Here is a 15,000-nt window from a genome sequence, read left to right as displayed (position 1 = left end):
AAAAATCAAGCAATCGTGGGAGGTGGACCAGCCCTTACCAGCATATTACAAAGGTTAAAGAGAGACCCAGGTTTCGACAAGAGTCTTGAATACAATGCAAAAGGCCTGTCTGGATATTCAGCAGTTAGAGGTTGCCGTCAATAAAAGGCAATGATGGATGAAGGTTCTTTGACAAAACTGTACATAACAGTGTACCCTCATGCATCTCTAGCTCTCTAGCTTTGCGTGAAGGGGCCCTGTGTTAGCAGGGATGATGAAATACACTGCTGCTTCTGTAATGCGTCCCAATGCCTTTATCTATGACCTCTGCCTGGCTCGGTTCGTCAGTACGACAGATTGGGCTTTGTTGTCTTTGTCAGTGCCGCAAATCCCACGTCTACGATTAAAGTGCGAAATAGAAAGTGTTCTCTTCCAAAAAAGATAGGATGATATAACACAACTATCAGGTACTGAGGGCGCGCATCTGTGGGCTCCTAACAACACACAAGTCCACCGTGACCCAGAAAATTCACCATGTGTTGATCAAAGATCCCGGCAAAAATTCAAAGGAGCATACAGGTGACAGCCACAGTCAGCTCTTTTCACACTGAGTTGATTTAGAAAGTAAGCCACAGTCACATTCCACCAGCTTCTAGGAATGAATGGTGTGGCACAGTGTGGTAAATGAGTGAAACTGTAGAGTGGACAGCTCTGATGTGACGCAGAAACCGTCAAACCCGAGGAAGACCGCGTGAGAAACACGTAACTCAACCTTAGGCTGTTTTTCACAGAGTGAATTTCACAGAAAGACCAGTGAGACCAGGTGTAAAACTGTAATGCTGTAATATTCACACCAGCTACTTGGTCAGCTCTATCGGTATGGTAAAGAAGCATGTAAGATTCCCCAAAAATAACTTTGCATGAGATTTTAAAATGTAAAAGAACAAGTTGTGCCAAACTGTGTTCAGAAACCATAGTGTACTAACAGGTATGATATGTGATCTTTTTCACACATGATAGAATTCTTTAATGACACAGCAAGTAAAAATTAACAAAAGCGAGGCAGACCATAAATCTTTCAATTCACATGCCTTAAGTGGACATAATGGAGTTTTTTTCAGACTAAAATATATATACATTCGTAAAGAATAGCTGTTTGAAAGACATGGTAAAAGACACGCAAAACTCCGGGATCCATTCCACACAATGAGCTATTTCTCTTTGCAACTATTTAGAGATTAAAGCATAAATGATTCTGTGTTAAAACACCATATTCACCTCAACTGGTAGAAAACAATTAAAACGAGTTAAATTCAACAGTAGGCAGACAGTTTTAGGTCATGCAGAGAGCCAGAGGTGCGAAGAAGTCTGTTTGCACACAGCACACATCTTCACCAAGCTACTGTTTACAAATACAGTCATTAATTACTTTCAAGTAGCATAGTCTAGAAAGTTCTACGGGCATGAAAAAAAGAGGAGCGAATACAATGAAATTGTACAGCAAGCAGGCAGTTTGGGGTCATGGTGACGGGGATAAAGTGGATGAGGAAGATGGAGAGGAGGAGGAGGAGGAGGAAGGGGGAAGAGTGACGGAGATGGACAGAGGGGGAACGACTAAGCCCTGCCCTGCTCAGGAGCAGCAGCAGCAGCAGCAGGAGCAGCAGTGGAGGCACGGCGCAGTCAATTAGGGGCGCTGTCATATCCCCAATGCTTTATTGGCACGGCAGCTGCAGCTGCAGCCGCACCACATTTCACACATCACTTCCACACGTTTTTCTCTCACACACACACACGACCCCAACATCCTTCATCTTTGGCTAATCAGCCATTTTAATCATACTCATCTGTGATCCCATTCGCCCATGCCTGCCATTCTGCATTTCATCCTCTCTCTCTCTCTCTCTCTCACTCTATCTCTCTCTGTCTCACTATCCTCTCTCTCTCCTTTCTTTCCTTATCTTTTCCCCACTCCCCCTTAGTCTGCCAATCCCTCTCCAGTTTTCCTCTCTACCCTTTTTCTTCCTCCCTCTTTCTCTCTCTCTCTCTTTCTGATTTTCTCTCTACCCTTTTTTCTCTCCCTCACCCACACTGATCTTCACATACGTAAGCACTTGTGATAACTCACCACATTCCCATAGCAACCATTCTTCTGGTGAAGCACACACACACAAACGCACACACACACACACACAGACACGCACGCAAGAGGGAGAGAAAGAAGGAGAGAAAGAGAGTTGGTATGAGTGTGCATGTCTATTTCTGTGCGCCCACCAGGTTATGGGGGTGAGCGCGGACACTGTGAAATCTGCTCATTACTTGGCCTCTCCGGTCAGCGCTGGGTTTTTGTGTCCACTTGCATTATTCCACCATTCTATTACATCATTCTTAAATTATAATTACAAATAATTTGGGGAGAGGGGCTCATACCCCCCCCCCCCCATCCAATGTGAGTGAGTCATTAAAACATGACTTGAGAGCCTCCTAGTCGGTGCTTGTGTCCACCCAGTTTGGCCGAGCGTTCAATAAACCCGGGTCAGCACCAGTCATCTGAGTTCAGTTGGGTAATTAAAGCCACCCCCCCAAACCCTTCCCCTCCTCCCCTGGCACTTTCCCCCCAGAGTTTGATGAACAAAAAGAGACACAGCAGAACCGTCTGGCTAAAGCCTTGGGTCTGACGGAATCTGCCGGAGAGGCGTGAGCACGACATGGTCGTCCGGGGCCAGCACTCAGGAGCGTGACTGAGCCCTGTCAATCTCATTTCACACAAAAAATAGAAAAAGGGGAACAAAAAAATACTTCAATGTGTCAGTGAGACACACAATGTCAAATGACGCCGGGGGAAAATACAAAACAGCTCGGCCGTGCTGCCAATTTCACCTACGATTATTTCATTTAACTCTGACATAAACCCTCTCGGAGGCCCTCGCATCACATTACACCAAACCAGTCTCTCAGCTTCCCCCTGTCATAAATATTCAGATCAGGAAATGCACACGGCATGGACTGTAATAAACCTGATTTCCTGACATGAACGCATGACTGAACTCATCTAATCTGAAAAAAAAAAAAAAAAGGTTACCCTGGGAAAAAAAGTTCCTGTGGCAAGTAACCCTCCCAAGCTGAAATGAATTATTGCATAACATTGTTAAGACTGCTTAAACGAAACGATCGCAGTGAAAAGAGGTTTCGGGTGAACATATGCAGCGTTCATCTGTAAGCTGTAATGCTCTCATTACCCAATTCAGTCAGAACACTGCACTGCACTGCACCATTCTCGTCCCCACCACTGGAAAACCATGTTCATGTGAACGTGCTGCCATGCTGCAAGCATTTCTTTCACCCTGACATCCCAACGCGAAGCCGTTTCACACAGTGTATCCAGAGGTTAAAGAGGAACGTGTTATGTGGTATGCTGAGAGAGAGAGAGAGACAGCTACTGACTTAGTTGTTAAGGGCAACAGCACAAGACGAGGAGGGCAGTTGCCGCAGTAACTGGAGCGATTGATGTAAGACTGTGGTGTTTTTCAGAGAGACACACACAGCTGATTGAGAGAGAACTCTGAGGAACGTGTCCTCTCCTTCTCTCCAAGGGTCACGTTCCCTCTTTGTCCCCTGTCTCTCCTTTGCCGTCCATTATTCTCTCTCCATCCCTCTTTGCCCTCCGTCTCTTTGCCTCACATTCTTAGATGGCCAGAGAGAATGAGAGAACGAATGAGAGAGAGAACTGGGAGCTTTTCTGTAGGTCAAGACTAGGGGAACTCATTTATCACAACACTATTCCTATCCCTGCTGTTGCTAAATTAGTCCTGTAACAGTAAGCTATATGAAGCCACACATGTAAGAAGTATGGGTCAGCATAAGTCAATATCACCCCAAAATCCCTAGATTCCAATGTTAAATAAACGAGCCAGGAGTCTTTCCAGGTCATTCCAAGCGAAAATCGCCAGAGACTAATCATTTCCTGACAGACAACACAGCATGTTTAATATTAAAGTCAACCATCAAAACATCAAGAAGTGGGATATTAGAAAGCAACTGCGCTGCAATGTGAACAGCATGCCCAAAAGAAATAGCCTACAACTCCAATTAATTCACACATACACACAAACACACACTCACAAACACACAGACATACACACAAACACACTACGCTAGGATGAAACAGCCTTGGTGTGCCTCGCCCTGCCTCTGGGCAGGCCAGTATGCAACGTTAGGCTCTGGCATGGACCCTGAGGTGGATTAGTACTATGCCTCGAAACAGAATAAGCCTCTCAGGTACTTAAACACAGCAGTGGAACAAAAGCTTCGGGCGGCCGACTGGCAACAAGCCTGAAAGAGCTATTTTAAATGTGGAGGAAAAACCTACAGGGAGAACTCTGAGCGCCACACATAACGGCCGAGCTTGTGTTTTTGTTTTTCAAACTTGGGGAATAAGGTTGGAGTAAGAATCCAGCAGTGTGCTGATTTAATTAATCAACGTGACCTTTCATTACAGGATTCAGCGTTAATAATTGAGCACTAGCATAACGCAAGCTGCACTACAAGGCCCAAATAATGATCCTATTTATTACAGTGTCTTTGTAATATCATTGGTAAGTGGACAATTCAATTTGCATTATAGAAAACAGTAATAGACGATGGGGAAATTAAAATGAGAAGAGATTATCTGCCAGGGTGGTTGTCTAGCACCCATTCTGTGGTCCTTTATTGGGGTCATGTTATGTCCTTATCCTTCACCATAGTGTGCGCAACCTTGTCCTTCAGACTGCTGTACGGCATGACATCAGTGCAATGACAAGCCCTGCACAAATGAGTTGCCAGAAATGCATTTATAAAAACATAACCGGTGAAGCGCCACAAATATTATGCACCCTGTTGCTGTTACACAACAAGCAATTTATTTATTTATTTGCTTTTTTTTCCGCAATAGATTTCATCTAAGGTGTTACCATGACAACACATCATTTATCCTTCAGGATTCTGGTTCATTTCTATCTAAGAGCTATCATGGAAGTTTTAAAACAGTCATCACTCTGGACTGTGTCTAAGATATAGATTTCAATCATAAGGCTGGAGGGTGTGTGTGAGGGGAGCTGGGGCAGTGGGCGGTTGGGGGTGGGGGTTGTGTGTGGGGGAAGGTGGAGAGTGTACAATCAAAGTGCCTGAAAGAAGTCTGACATTTCATACACTGCAGATTAAGCGCATTTCACTAACTCGTTTAATTATGCACTTTGACAATCAAAGCAGCCACCTACCCATATCAGAAAAAATGACATCTTGAAGACCCTTCAACAACCTTAATTAGCTAACATGTCATCAAAAGCCCAATAAGGTATCAGAAAGAAAGAAAAAAGAAACATGCTTACAATCTATTTGAAATTCACACACACATACACTCTTTCATGTCATCACACTCAATCCTTACTTGCTCTGTCTCATCTTTGGTTTAATATCCCACCATTCCTGGATAGGTCATGAGCGAAATCAATGGCAAGGACATAATGCATTCTTATTGACCCATATAATCCCATACATTTCCAGAGGCAGAACTCATCTCCAGTGCTGGCTAATTCCAGTCATGATCCAATAAACCTTCCCTATAAGTTGCTGTCATGGGCAGTGTCTGATATACAGAACGGGTTTGTAAGAGCAGGAAGAAAAAGAAGAGGGTACAGACCTGGCCTTGCTGGAGTCTCCATCTGGCCTATGGGTTGAACAGGAAAGACATTTACAAACGGAGGAATAGACAGAAACAGAGATAGAGTGAGAGAGAAAGACAGACAGACAGACAGACAGACAGACAGGAGAAGTTATTTACAGCAAAAGACGATTTATTTTACAATGCACAAACATATAAAAGTAATATACAAGGGAAGACATTCAAGTGGAAAGTAAGGTCAAATGAATGTCATTTTGTACTCAAGAAAAGAATATAAACACTTATTTTTAGAAGCTTCACTACAGTATAGGGAGGGACTGTATGCTTGCTCTATATGAGGAATAACACGTGTATAGCCCACATGGGAGATTTATAATCTGTCTAAGGATGAATATTGAAGAGGAAATGAAAAGTTATTATTTAACGCCATCTTAAACAATTAACGCCACTCGTATATCTTGTGCACGACAAAGGCATGACAGAACATTTTGTTATCAGTAATTAGAGGGATCCTTTGTCGTAACACAGCCAGATGTGTAATACAGGATTAGAAAATATGACTATCATCCTTCACAAGCCCATAATATCTTAAAATTCCTTCTAATTTTTTTTGGGGGGGGGGGGTGCATTAAGAACCCTACATTACAAATGGAAATAATATGCGGATTTCCTTGTTATTAGATGAGGGAAGACTTGGCTAAATGGCTATCAGAGGAATGACAGACATGGATGAGAAGGCAGAGGACAGTAAAAAAGGTGGCTAATACTGTATATATCACCGATTCTATAGTCAGAGCTGGAGGGACCAAGTGGATGGGGGCCGAGATGAGTTTGATTAATAGTTCAGAATCAATTTGGTCAGGGTATAGGGAGTCCCGATCGACATGACATCTAAGTCCCCTGATTTATGTTCTATTAAAGCGTTACCATAACTGTATCGCTCACTCTTTGACAGTGAGGGTGTATTACTCATTTGGATCATATTCATGGCAGTAATTGCCACCTACTGTGGACAAGTGTAATTAAACTCAGGTCACAGTAATTATTCCTGGGACTAATCTCTCCTCCACACCCCATCCACCAAAGAAAACCGATACCGATACTATATATGGTACTGGTGCGGTGCATACATTTAAAGTAATGTATTTATCTTATGTATCTGAGGCAACACATTTTAGGAACAAATATGTATACTAGCACTGTATACCAGCATATGTATACCAACACCATGCTTGGTTCCAGACATCCAGCTTTTCCAACTACATCAAAACTTCAGTGGATCAGCTTGGCAATTGTTTCGTTTTTTACTTTTCAATTGATATCTTGCTGATGGTAAGAGGCTGTGGACATCATACATAGCTGGTAGTATTGAAGGGGGGAGAGAGAGAGAGAGCGATGGATGGAAAGAATGATGTAAAGTAAGAGACAGATAGAATGAGCAGAGAGGGAAAAAGATAGGGAGAAGGTCAATAAAGAGATAAATTAAACGATCTAAAGAGGAGAGGGCGTGGGGTGGAGAGAGAGAGATGAGCAACTGCAGGAGAGAGGGGGAGTAAACGACCCCCTGTGACTCAAAAACAACAAGGAACCACAGTGGTGTGCCATCTGCTCATCTCCATGGGTGGGAGGGGAGATAGAGAGTGAGGGGGAGCCACATGCACAGGAGCTCCAGGAAATCAAATGGGAAACACTCCACAGAGAAGAAGAAAAGACACAGTGAGATTCCCCCTCTCACACATGGAATCCCACGGAAACACACTGAAACCTTCCCAAAGTTAAGCTTTGGAATGAAAGGCATTTGCCGATTTGGGTCACTTTTGGGTGTCCTGGTGCTACTAGGACTGTCTTTGTGTGAGTGTGTACGTTTGTGTGTGCGTGTTTGTGTAGGTGAGTAAATGTGTGTGTGTGTGTGTGTGTGTGTGTGTGTGTGTGTGTGTGTGTGTGTGTGTGTGTGTGTGTGTGTGTGTGTGTGTGTGTGTGGTTAATGTAGATGTTCCAAGGCAAAGAAGGAAGACCTGCTGTTGAAATGACTAATTGCATTTGCATGGATTTTTTTTTATCTCAGAGCTGTGGCAGCAAAACAAATAACTCCTGTCCTACCCAAAGATGCAATTAATCAGAGAATCTAGGCCTGCTCTCCATAATGTCTCTGAAATCCACAGAAAGACAAAAAAAAAACTATCAGCTTCCGGGATCACAGAAGAAGCTGCACGTCTTGAGTATTATGGAGTGAGCTTAGATGGAACATGTTTGATAATAAGAAGGATCACAGCATCTCTGTAGCCGCCCAGATAGAAAAAAGAACAGCTCCCCGGAGAAGGAAGGGAAAAGCACTCCATTTATCTAAGCAAACACATGGCATTAAGCTAGTTTCTCATTTGAGAAGAGAACCACGAGAGTGAGAGAGAGAGGGAAGGTTGAAAGAGGGAGAAAGGGGATGAGAGAGAGACAGAGAAAAGAGAGAGAGCGCAAAAGAGAAGAGGGAGAGAGAGAGCAGGGTATTTAACTTGCACGGTCTTTCTCGATGCTTCATCTCCATGTCACTCTCCCACACAAGCAGGAGCACGGAGCTGGTCTTCCTCTCCACTGCATATTAATCACAACTTTCTCTCCTACACAATGTGAGCATCTTCCTACATACAAATCTCACTAAATCTCTAACACAAAATGGCCCCAATCCTTTTCCTAAGCACTGTATTTCTCTTGCTCTCTCTGTCTGTCTCTCTCTCTTTCTCTCTAAATCAAGACTTGGTTGTACATTTTCACCAGCCAAAAAATCAATCAGACACTTAATACCAATTAATCTGTTTCAGACAGAAAGTGAGGAAACTGATCCCACAATAGTGCACCTCGTGCTGTGTTGAGAAGACAAGCACGGAAATTCATGTTTAAATGTTTTGGTTTCTTTCCCGATGTCTTCTGCAGCAACTCCTGAAATTCCACTGGCACACAGTCACTGTCACTCTGTCACATCACGTCCCTACACAAAACTCACACCTTTGTCCATTGCAATGTAGTCAATAGCAGAAACTGTTAGCTAAGAGGATTCCTGCTGGGAACGGTCCCCCTTTTTCTGCACTCACATCCGGAGGAAATGACCGATGTTGCCTCATGTTGCAGCTTATCATCAGCATTTTACATCTCTGCGCCTACTACACGTGTCACCTTCTACAACTCCACCTCACTGACTTACTGCCTGCTCAAATTAACACATACATACCCAAACGTCAAAACTGTGTGCTGTGTTATGCTATGTATAAAAACATTTGTGCCTAGTGCCATATGAAAAAAAGACCAGTGAGAGAAGTTTCTGTCCTTGTGTACAGAAAACCATGATGTTATATCTTATAATGCACCAGTGCAACAGACTAAGAGACCTTAACCACAGGTGATTATATGTTGCTTTTTTTGCTGTTCATGTTGTTTACTCTAATTACTCTCTAAGATTTGTGATAACAGTAATCAGCCCCTATGTCCCTGGAGGGCCACCCCAGAAGGTAGTCACACCGATGCAGTTAACAGCCCAGAGGGGTACTCACTGTCTGTGGAGAGTAGCGGTTGAGCTGGTGCTGGAGGTGTCATTGCGCTCCAGTCTCTCCCTCTCTACAGTGATGGGTCCAGACGACACCACCCGGCTCAGGACGGTGTGGGTCCGGCGGTCTCGCTGTGGCACCGGCGGAGGGGGTGGCGGTGGTACTGGGATGGGCGCACTGTTATGGGCCTGGATGGGATGGATGGGGACAGGAGGCGGTTGGCTGACGTGGCCCAGAACTAGACCAGAACCAATGCTGTCGGACACGCGAGGCTGCCTGTCCAGCTTGAGGTCCTTGTTCTCCTGGCTGAGCCGGTCCAGCTGGACCTCCAGCTCCTCAATGCGCCGCCGCTGAGTTTCCAGAAGCTTCTGCTGGCTCTCGATGATGTTGTTGAGTTCCAGAAGGTATTCGACGGCCCGGTTTGGGTTCTCAGGGCTGCCCTGACCTCCAGCATCCATGGCTGAGGCCCTAGATGATTCCCGCTCGCCTCACAAACAAAACGTACGTTCACCCTGAATTTGGTGCTTCCCCCCCCCACACGCTCTGTAAGTGGGGGGGAGAGGGAGCGTGCTAGAGAGGTTTAGAGGCAGAAGGTTATCTCTCTCTGTTTCTTTCTCTGTTTCTCTCTCTCTGTCTCTCTGAGGCACAGGAGAACCCTTCCTACGTCTACAAGAAAATTCTCACTCAAAAAGAGATGAATATTTGATGAGGCAACAACCCACACAACAAGATCCAATGCAAATCTTTAATTAGGGAGAAGAAAAAATATGAAAGTCTTTGACTGACCCGTTTTTCTTTATACTTTTGTCACATTTAAGTCCACGCTTTTAGGGTCAGAGGCAAGTGGTATCTACAGTGAGTGAGTGGATGGGGGTCACAGCTGGGAAAAGACGCATCTGTCCATTCCAAGCCTATACACACATGTTTGGCGGGAGAAAATAGTGTCTGCTTTCACTTCCATGGCTCACAATTCAACAGCAGCATCCACTACACACTTGGAACCGAAGTCTGAGAAAATGACGAGCGATATCTGCCAAAGGTCTGTCAGCTGGTAGCTATGAGGGATAGATGGCGGTTCAGAAAGCATATGTCTGTCTATACCCTATTGGCTCAAGAAGCACTTCTTTCACGTGAAGTTAAATGTCAAATGTAACTGGAAGAGCAATATTTTTTTCCGGCTATCCACTCTTTGTGAGTCATTCCTTGGAGAAGTGGTTTCGGGACATTTCCAAGAAGCCTCAGAGCCATTCTTGAAACAGTGATGACAAGGGAAGGACAGCAGAACAAGGGCAAAAGTTGATCTCCAAAAAATCCACTGCAATACCAAATTAGCTGGTTGTTTTGCGCATGTCTGAGGATATCTGATGCCGAGCTACCCACCTCCGCCGATCACTCACTCTCTTGCCTCCCACATTCTTTCAACTCCCCATCCACTCCCTCTCTGAACATTGCGTCTCTATTCAATTCCCTTAAATAGGTGTTTGAGTATTCATCTAATTTCCCACACCCACATTGTTTGCATTGGGGCTCTTCCTCCATGAATTCTCTACACCAGCTCCAAGGAATGCATTACTTTCCAAGCCTCACTCTGTCCATGTGTACTTAATCTTCCAGCTACTTGCATACTAACACCGCTGAGCCTTAAAAAAAGCTGAAGGAGGCCTCTTTCACAACCTCTTTTCTGATTTAAGCATCAAATGGACCAGCCAGTTTTTACTTTTTAGCACATACCTCTCTGAAACGTCCACATTTCTATTCTTGTTTTGGTCTATTCTATTTCTATTTTGTCCTAAGGAATGGGGAAAGAAATCCTGGATTAGTACTGTGTTTCCCTTTGCAGCAAGAGCGAAAAAGGCGAAGACACAGGGAAATGATTATTGATCACGTATTAACATATTGTAACGCTATATAGACTGCAGCTGTCTTGTACTTTCATTTATTCTCTCGTTTCATTCCACCTTGTGTATCAACAACTGAGAGTGAAATTTTGACTATCTACAATTATTCTGTAACAAACGAGTGCAAAGGTGTCTCTGGTGCATTGATCCAGCTTAGTGCAATTCTGCTTCTGCTAAAAAACGCAGGATACAACGAGGGAGGAGAGACTAGGCTACTAAGTCCAGGCGCACCGAAACGCAGCGACCGTCCACTACACAATACAATTACATTTGGATGTAACAAGATATGCTACCTGATACGTCCAATAGCTAACATAACTTCCGCAGTCACACGATTCACTGACACTTTGAAATCAGCTTTCATAATTGATGTATATCCTTACGCAGATCAGCTTTATAATTATCCCTTGCAATATCCCTTGCAATTAAACCTTTCACCCTTGGCAACTAACAGTATAAATACATAAATTGGGCAAATTAAAGCTGGTCATATTTACCCCCCTCTTCTTCAATGTCTACTGAGGAAGATGCATTGGCAGAAAGCACTAGTCCGTGTTCGTTTCGATATAAATGCATTGACGATAATGAGTTTGCCTCTTCCCCACGGTGTCTGCGCGACTCAGCTGCACCTGCCGCTCCGCTCCGCCATTCTGTTGCACCGCAGACTGTCCAATTGCGCTTCAGTTCCTCCTACCCCTTTCTGGCTTACAAAGCTTCTGCTAGCCGCAAGTCCCTCCAACAGGGGGATGGCTGCATGCGGTTGAGCTTATTGTGTCAGAGGAAACGGTTTATCTTTCCTCCCAAAATCTCAGACTTTGTGGTGGACAAGTAACGGTCATGTTAACGAAACTATCCCCCATGCGTCGGCCATTTTGGAACCAGCAGACACTTAGCTCACCGGGGAAGGCTCTGTGGTCAGAGCCGAAATGAATGCAGTCTCTCTCTCTCTCTCTCTCTCTCTCTCTCTCTCTCTCTCTACCTACATCTCTCTCCTCCTCCTCCTCCTCTCTCTCCCCCGAACAAGTCAAGATGCAAAATGCGTGGTGCATTGACTCTGCAGAAAGCAGAGATTTGCCCTGCAATTCGTTCCTTTCGAGTCAAGCACAGTGTCCTAAAAACATTTAAGTCCTTTGATTCTAGAGGACTATCCCTATGGGTATAATACCATAATTTTAATTAAGGGGGAAATATAGTTACTGATGAAAGCCGTATAGGCTACTAGATTTGTGTGTTTCTGAGAAGGACACAAAGAAGGCCATTATTGTAAATCCAGGTGAATGTCAGTTATTTTTGGAGGAAAAAGGACTACTATAACTTTCACAATGTTTTCTAAACAAAGTTCAGGAGGAGCCCTTTAGGATAACTGACAGCCATCAATCACCCAACTTCCGCTACCTTGGAAATGTAAACCCTCCTCACCTGTCACGCGCTCCGGTATAGCAAAGTATCCCACCTCCTCCCCACATTCCTCTTTTACACTAGTAGTCCCAAGCTAACGTTGCCCTTACCCATAGGGGTGTCAGGGGACATGCTCACACGCAAATTCCGCTGTGGGCACCCCAGGACAATGGCCAGCTACCAGGCCAAACATGCTTATAATCAGCGCCCATCAAGCATGAGCGAAATCTGTGGAAGCTTAAAAACTTGATGTCGTCCTCAATTTTATTAGCACTGATTTTTAGCCTACGATTCTATCAAACCATCACCAACAATTTATAAAAATGATCTTCCATTTTATTACAGTATTATAAATGGCTTATTTCCCACTCTATCCTTCAATAGCCATGTTCCACATTTCCCCACTCTCCCCTTCTCTCTCACTCTTTCTCACTCTCTCTCTCGTTCTCACACACATGGGTAGATCACACACTTTCTCTCTTTCTTTTTGCCTTTCGCTCAAAATGTCTTTCATTACTTCTCACAAAGCCTCTCGGTTTTCCTCTTTCCTCAGTCACATATTTTTTCCCTCACACACATACACACACAATCACACACAATCACACACACACACACACACAATCACACACACACACACACACACACACACACACACACACACACACACACACACACACACACACACACACACACACACACACACACACACACACACACACACACACACACACACACTGGTGGAGCTGTTCTTTCAGGAACATCTAGAATTCACAGGATGTCAACATTGTTAAAAGAATAAATGATGCTGTGTCCACACAACACTAATAACTGCATGAAATGGAACAGTACAGGTTTGCATTGGTAAAAAAAACTGTACTTGATGCTTAGCTAGTAGAGCATGTAGTTTCACTAATGTTAAATGGGGCAGCCATACAGCTTTGTGAAAGAGCTACTGTGTGCTCAGCTTAAAAAGCTCATTGATTTTAATATGTAGGCTATGGTTGATGTGAATGCAAGAGATGTAATATATCGTGTGATGTTAACCACACTTAAGTGCTTCAGTGGTTCATTAGGACATTTGTGCACTTGGACTTTGTCCAGCTGCCTTGAATTATCACTGCTCAGGACACGTGACAATGCTCAAAGCTTACTCTCTCAGCATCAGTAGGGATCATGCTATACATTAGGGATGATAGACAGGCAACAGACATTAAGTGACACCACACACACACATAAACACAACCCAACACAAACTTATACCTGAATTAAGGATGGAATGGCATCAACTTTTCACATCTAAGGAACATCTAATGATAAATTCTGTCTTCACTTGTTCCACTGTTAATCACAATCATTTTATCAGCCACCCTTATGCACTTAATTAATCTGCCTAACGCTGGGCAATGGGATATCTTTTGATAGGTTTAAGGGAGATTAGGTATGAAATACCATGCACACACGCTTGACAACCTAGCTCTGTCTGCTTGATAGCATTGCTCTATGCTTGTGTGAAAATGTGCTGTTGGTGAAATGATTTCAAGGAAAAGCACTGTTTTAATGTGTCTACCTCACATGAAAACAATGCTTTTCCTTGAAATCATTTCACCAACAGCACATTTTCACACAAGGATAGAGCAATGCTATCAAGCAGACAGAGCTAGGTTGTCAAGCGTGTGTGCATGGTATTTCATCATATCACTGTGTCATCAGCTTTTTCTCTCCCAAGCCTGTTTTTTTGCCCTTTTTCCCTTGCAAGTCCTTAGTAGAAAAACCTACAGGACTCTGCAAATGCATTTTGTTACAAAATTGCGCAAGGCCGACTTGGCGGAGAGTGACCAAGGAGGAAGCGCCCTGACAAGACATTGCCACAGCCCCCCAGCCACTGAGGTAGGGACCATGAAGAGCGGCAAGGTAATCCACCGAGGGGTGCTATTGCTGATGGGAGCCAGGGCACGCCGCACGCCACTTCCCAGCACCAGTGTCCTGTGACCCGGTGCCCCAGCCACCGTTTAACTGAAGAAGGGTGGCTCCAACGCTTTTTCCTCCCTCACACATGAACAGCTACGGGCGGCTTGGTGTATGGATTTTGTGACCTGGAAAGCACCTCCTGCCGGGCCCTGATGGATCCGGGGTCCACCATCTCCTTGCTCCGTCCTGGAATGCTGCCCGGAACAAGCGAGCTGAGACTACAGGGCTGGGAGGCAACAATGCTCCATATAGCTGCAGTCATGGGAGAGCAGGCACAGATTGTGGAGAAGAAGTCACTGCAGGTTACGGTAGCTGGCAAAGTGGTCCACCACCTGTTCTGGCTGCCCATCTTTGGGCTGGATCTGTTAGCCATGGTGAAGGTGTCTGGAGCCAAGTTACTTCTGGTCACCGAAGCCATGGCACTCCATGCCGCTCACAGAGAAGAACCATCAGGCCAGAGGATCTCCTCGATGTACGCAGCCCAAGGCATGCCCCAAGACCTCGTTCTCCATCGGCCAGGGTCTCTGGCAGTTCAAAGTGCTTTTGTTTGGGCTCTGCAATGGAC

The 15,000-nt window shown here is 44.6% G+C and overlaps 1 protein-coding gene across 1 annotated transcript in view; it reads right to left on the bottom strand.

The window, feature by feature from the left end:
* iqsec2a (IQ motif and Sec7 domain ArfGEF 2a) overlaps window positions 1–9,629 on the bottom strand; it is a gene marked incomplete at both ends in the record, with an annotated part of 60,724 nt that extends 51,095 nt beyond the window's left edge. The window contains 2 exons of the mRNA XM_080853803.1: window positions 5,657–5,683; window positions 9,178–9,629. Coding sequence (XP_080709929.1) covers window positions 5,657–5,683; window positions 9,178–9,629 — 479 coding nt within the window. The remainder of the gene's footprint in view (window positions 1–5,656; window positions 5,684–9,177) is intronic.
* Between the last annotated feature and the right edge of the window lie 5,371 nt (window positions 9,630–15,000).

The sequence above is a fragment of the Sprattus sprattus genome (genome assembly GCF_963457725.1).
Source record: "Sprattus sprattus genome assembly, chromosome: 16".
NCBI lineage: Eukaryota > Metazoa > Chordata > Actinopteri > Clupeiformes > Clupeidae > Sprattus > Sprattus sprattus.
Note: the sequence above shows the minus strand (reverse complement) of the source record. Positions and strands in the feature narration are given on the sequence as shown.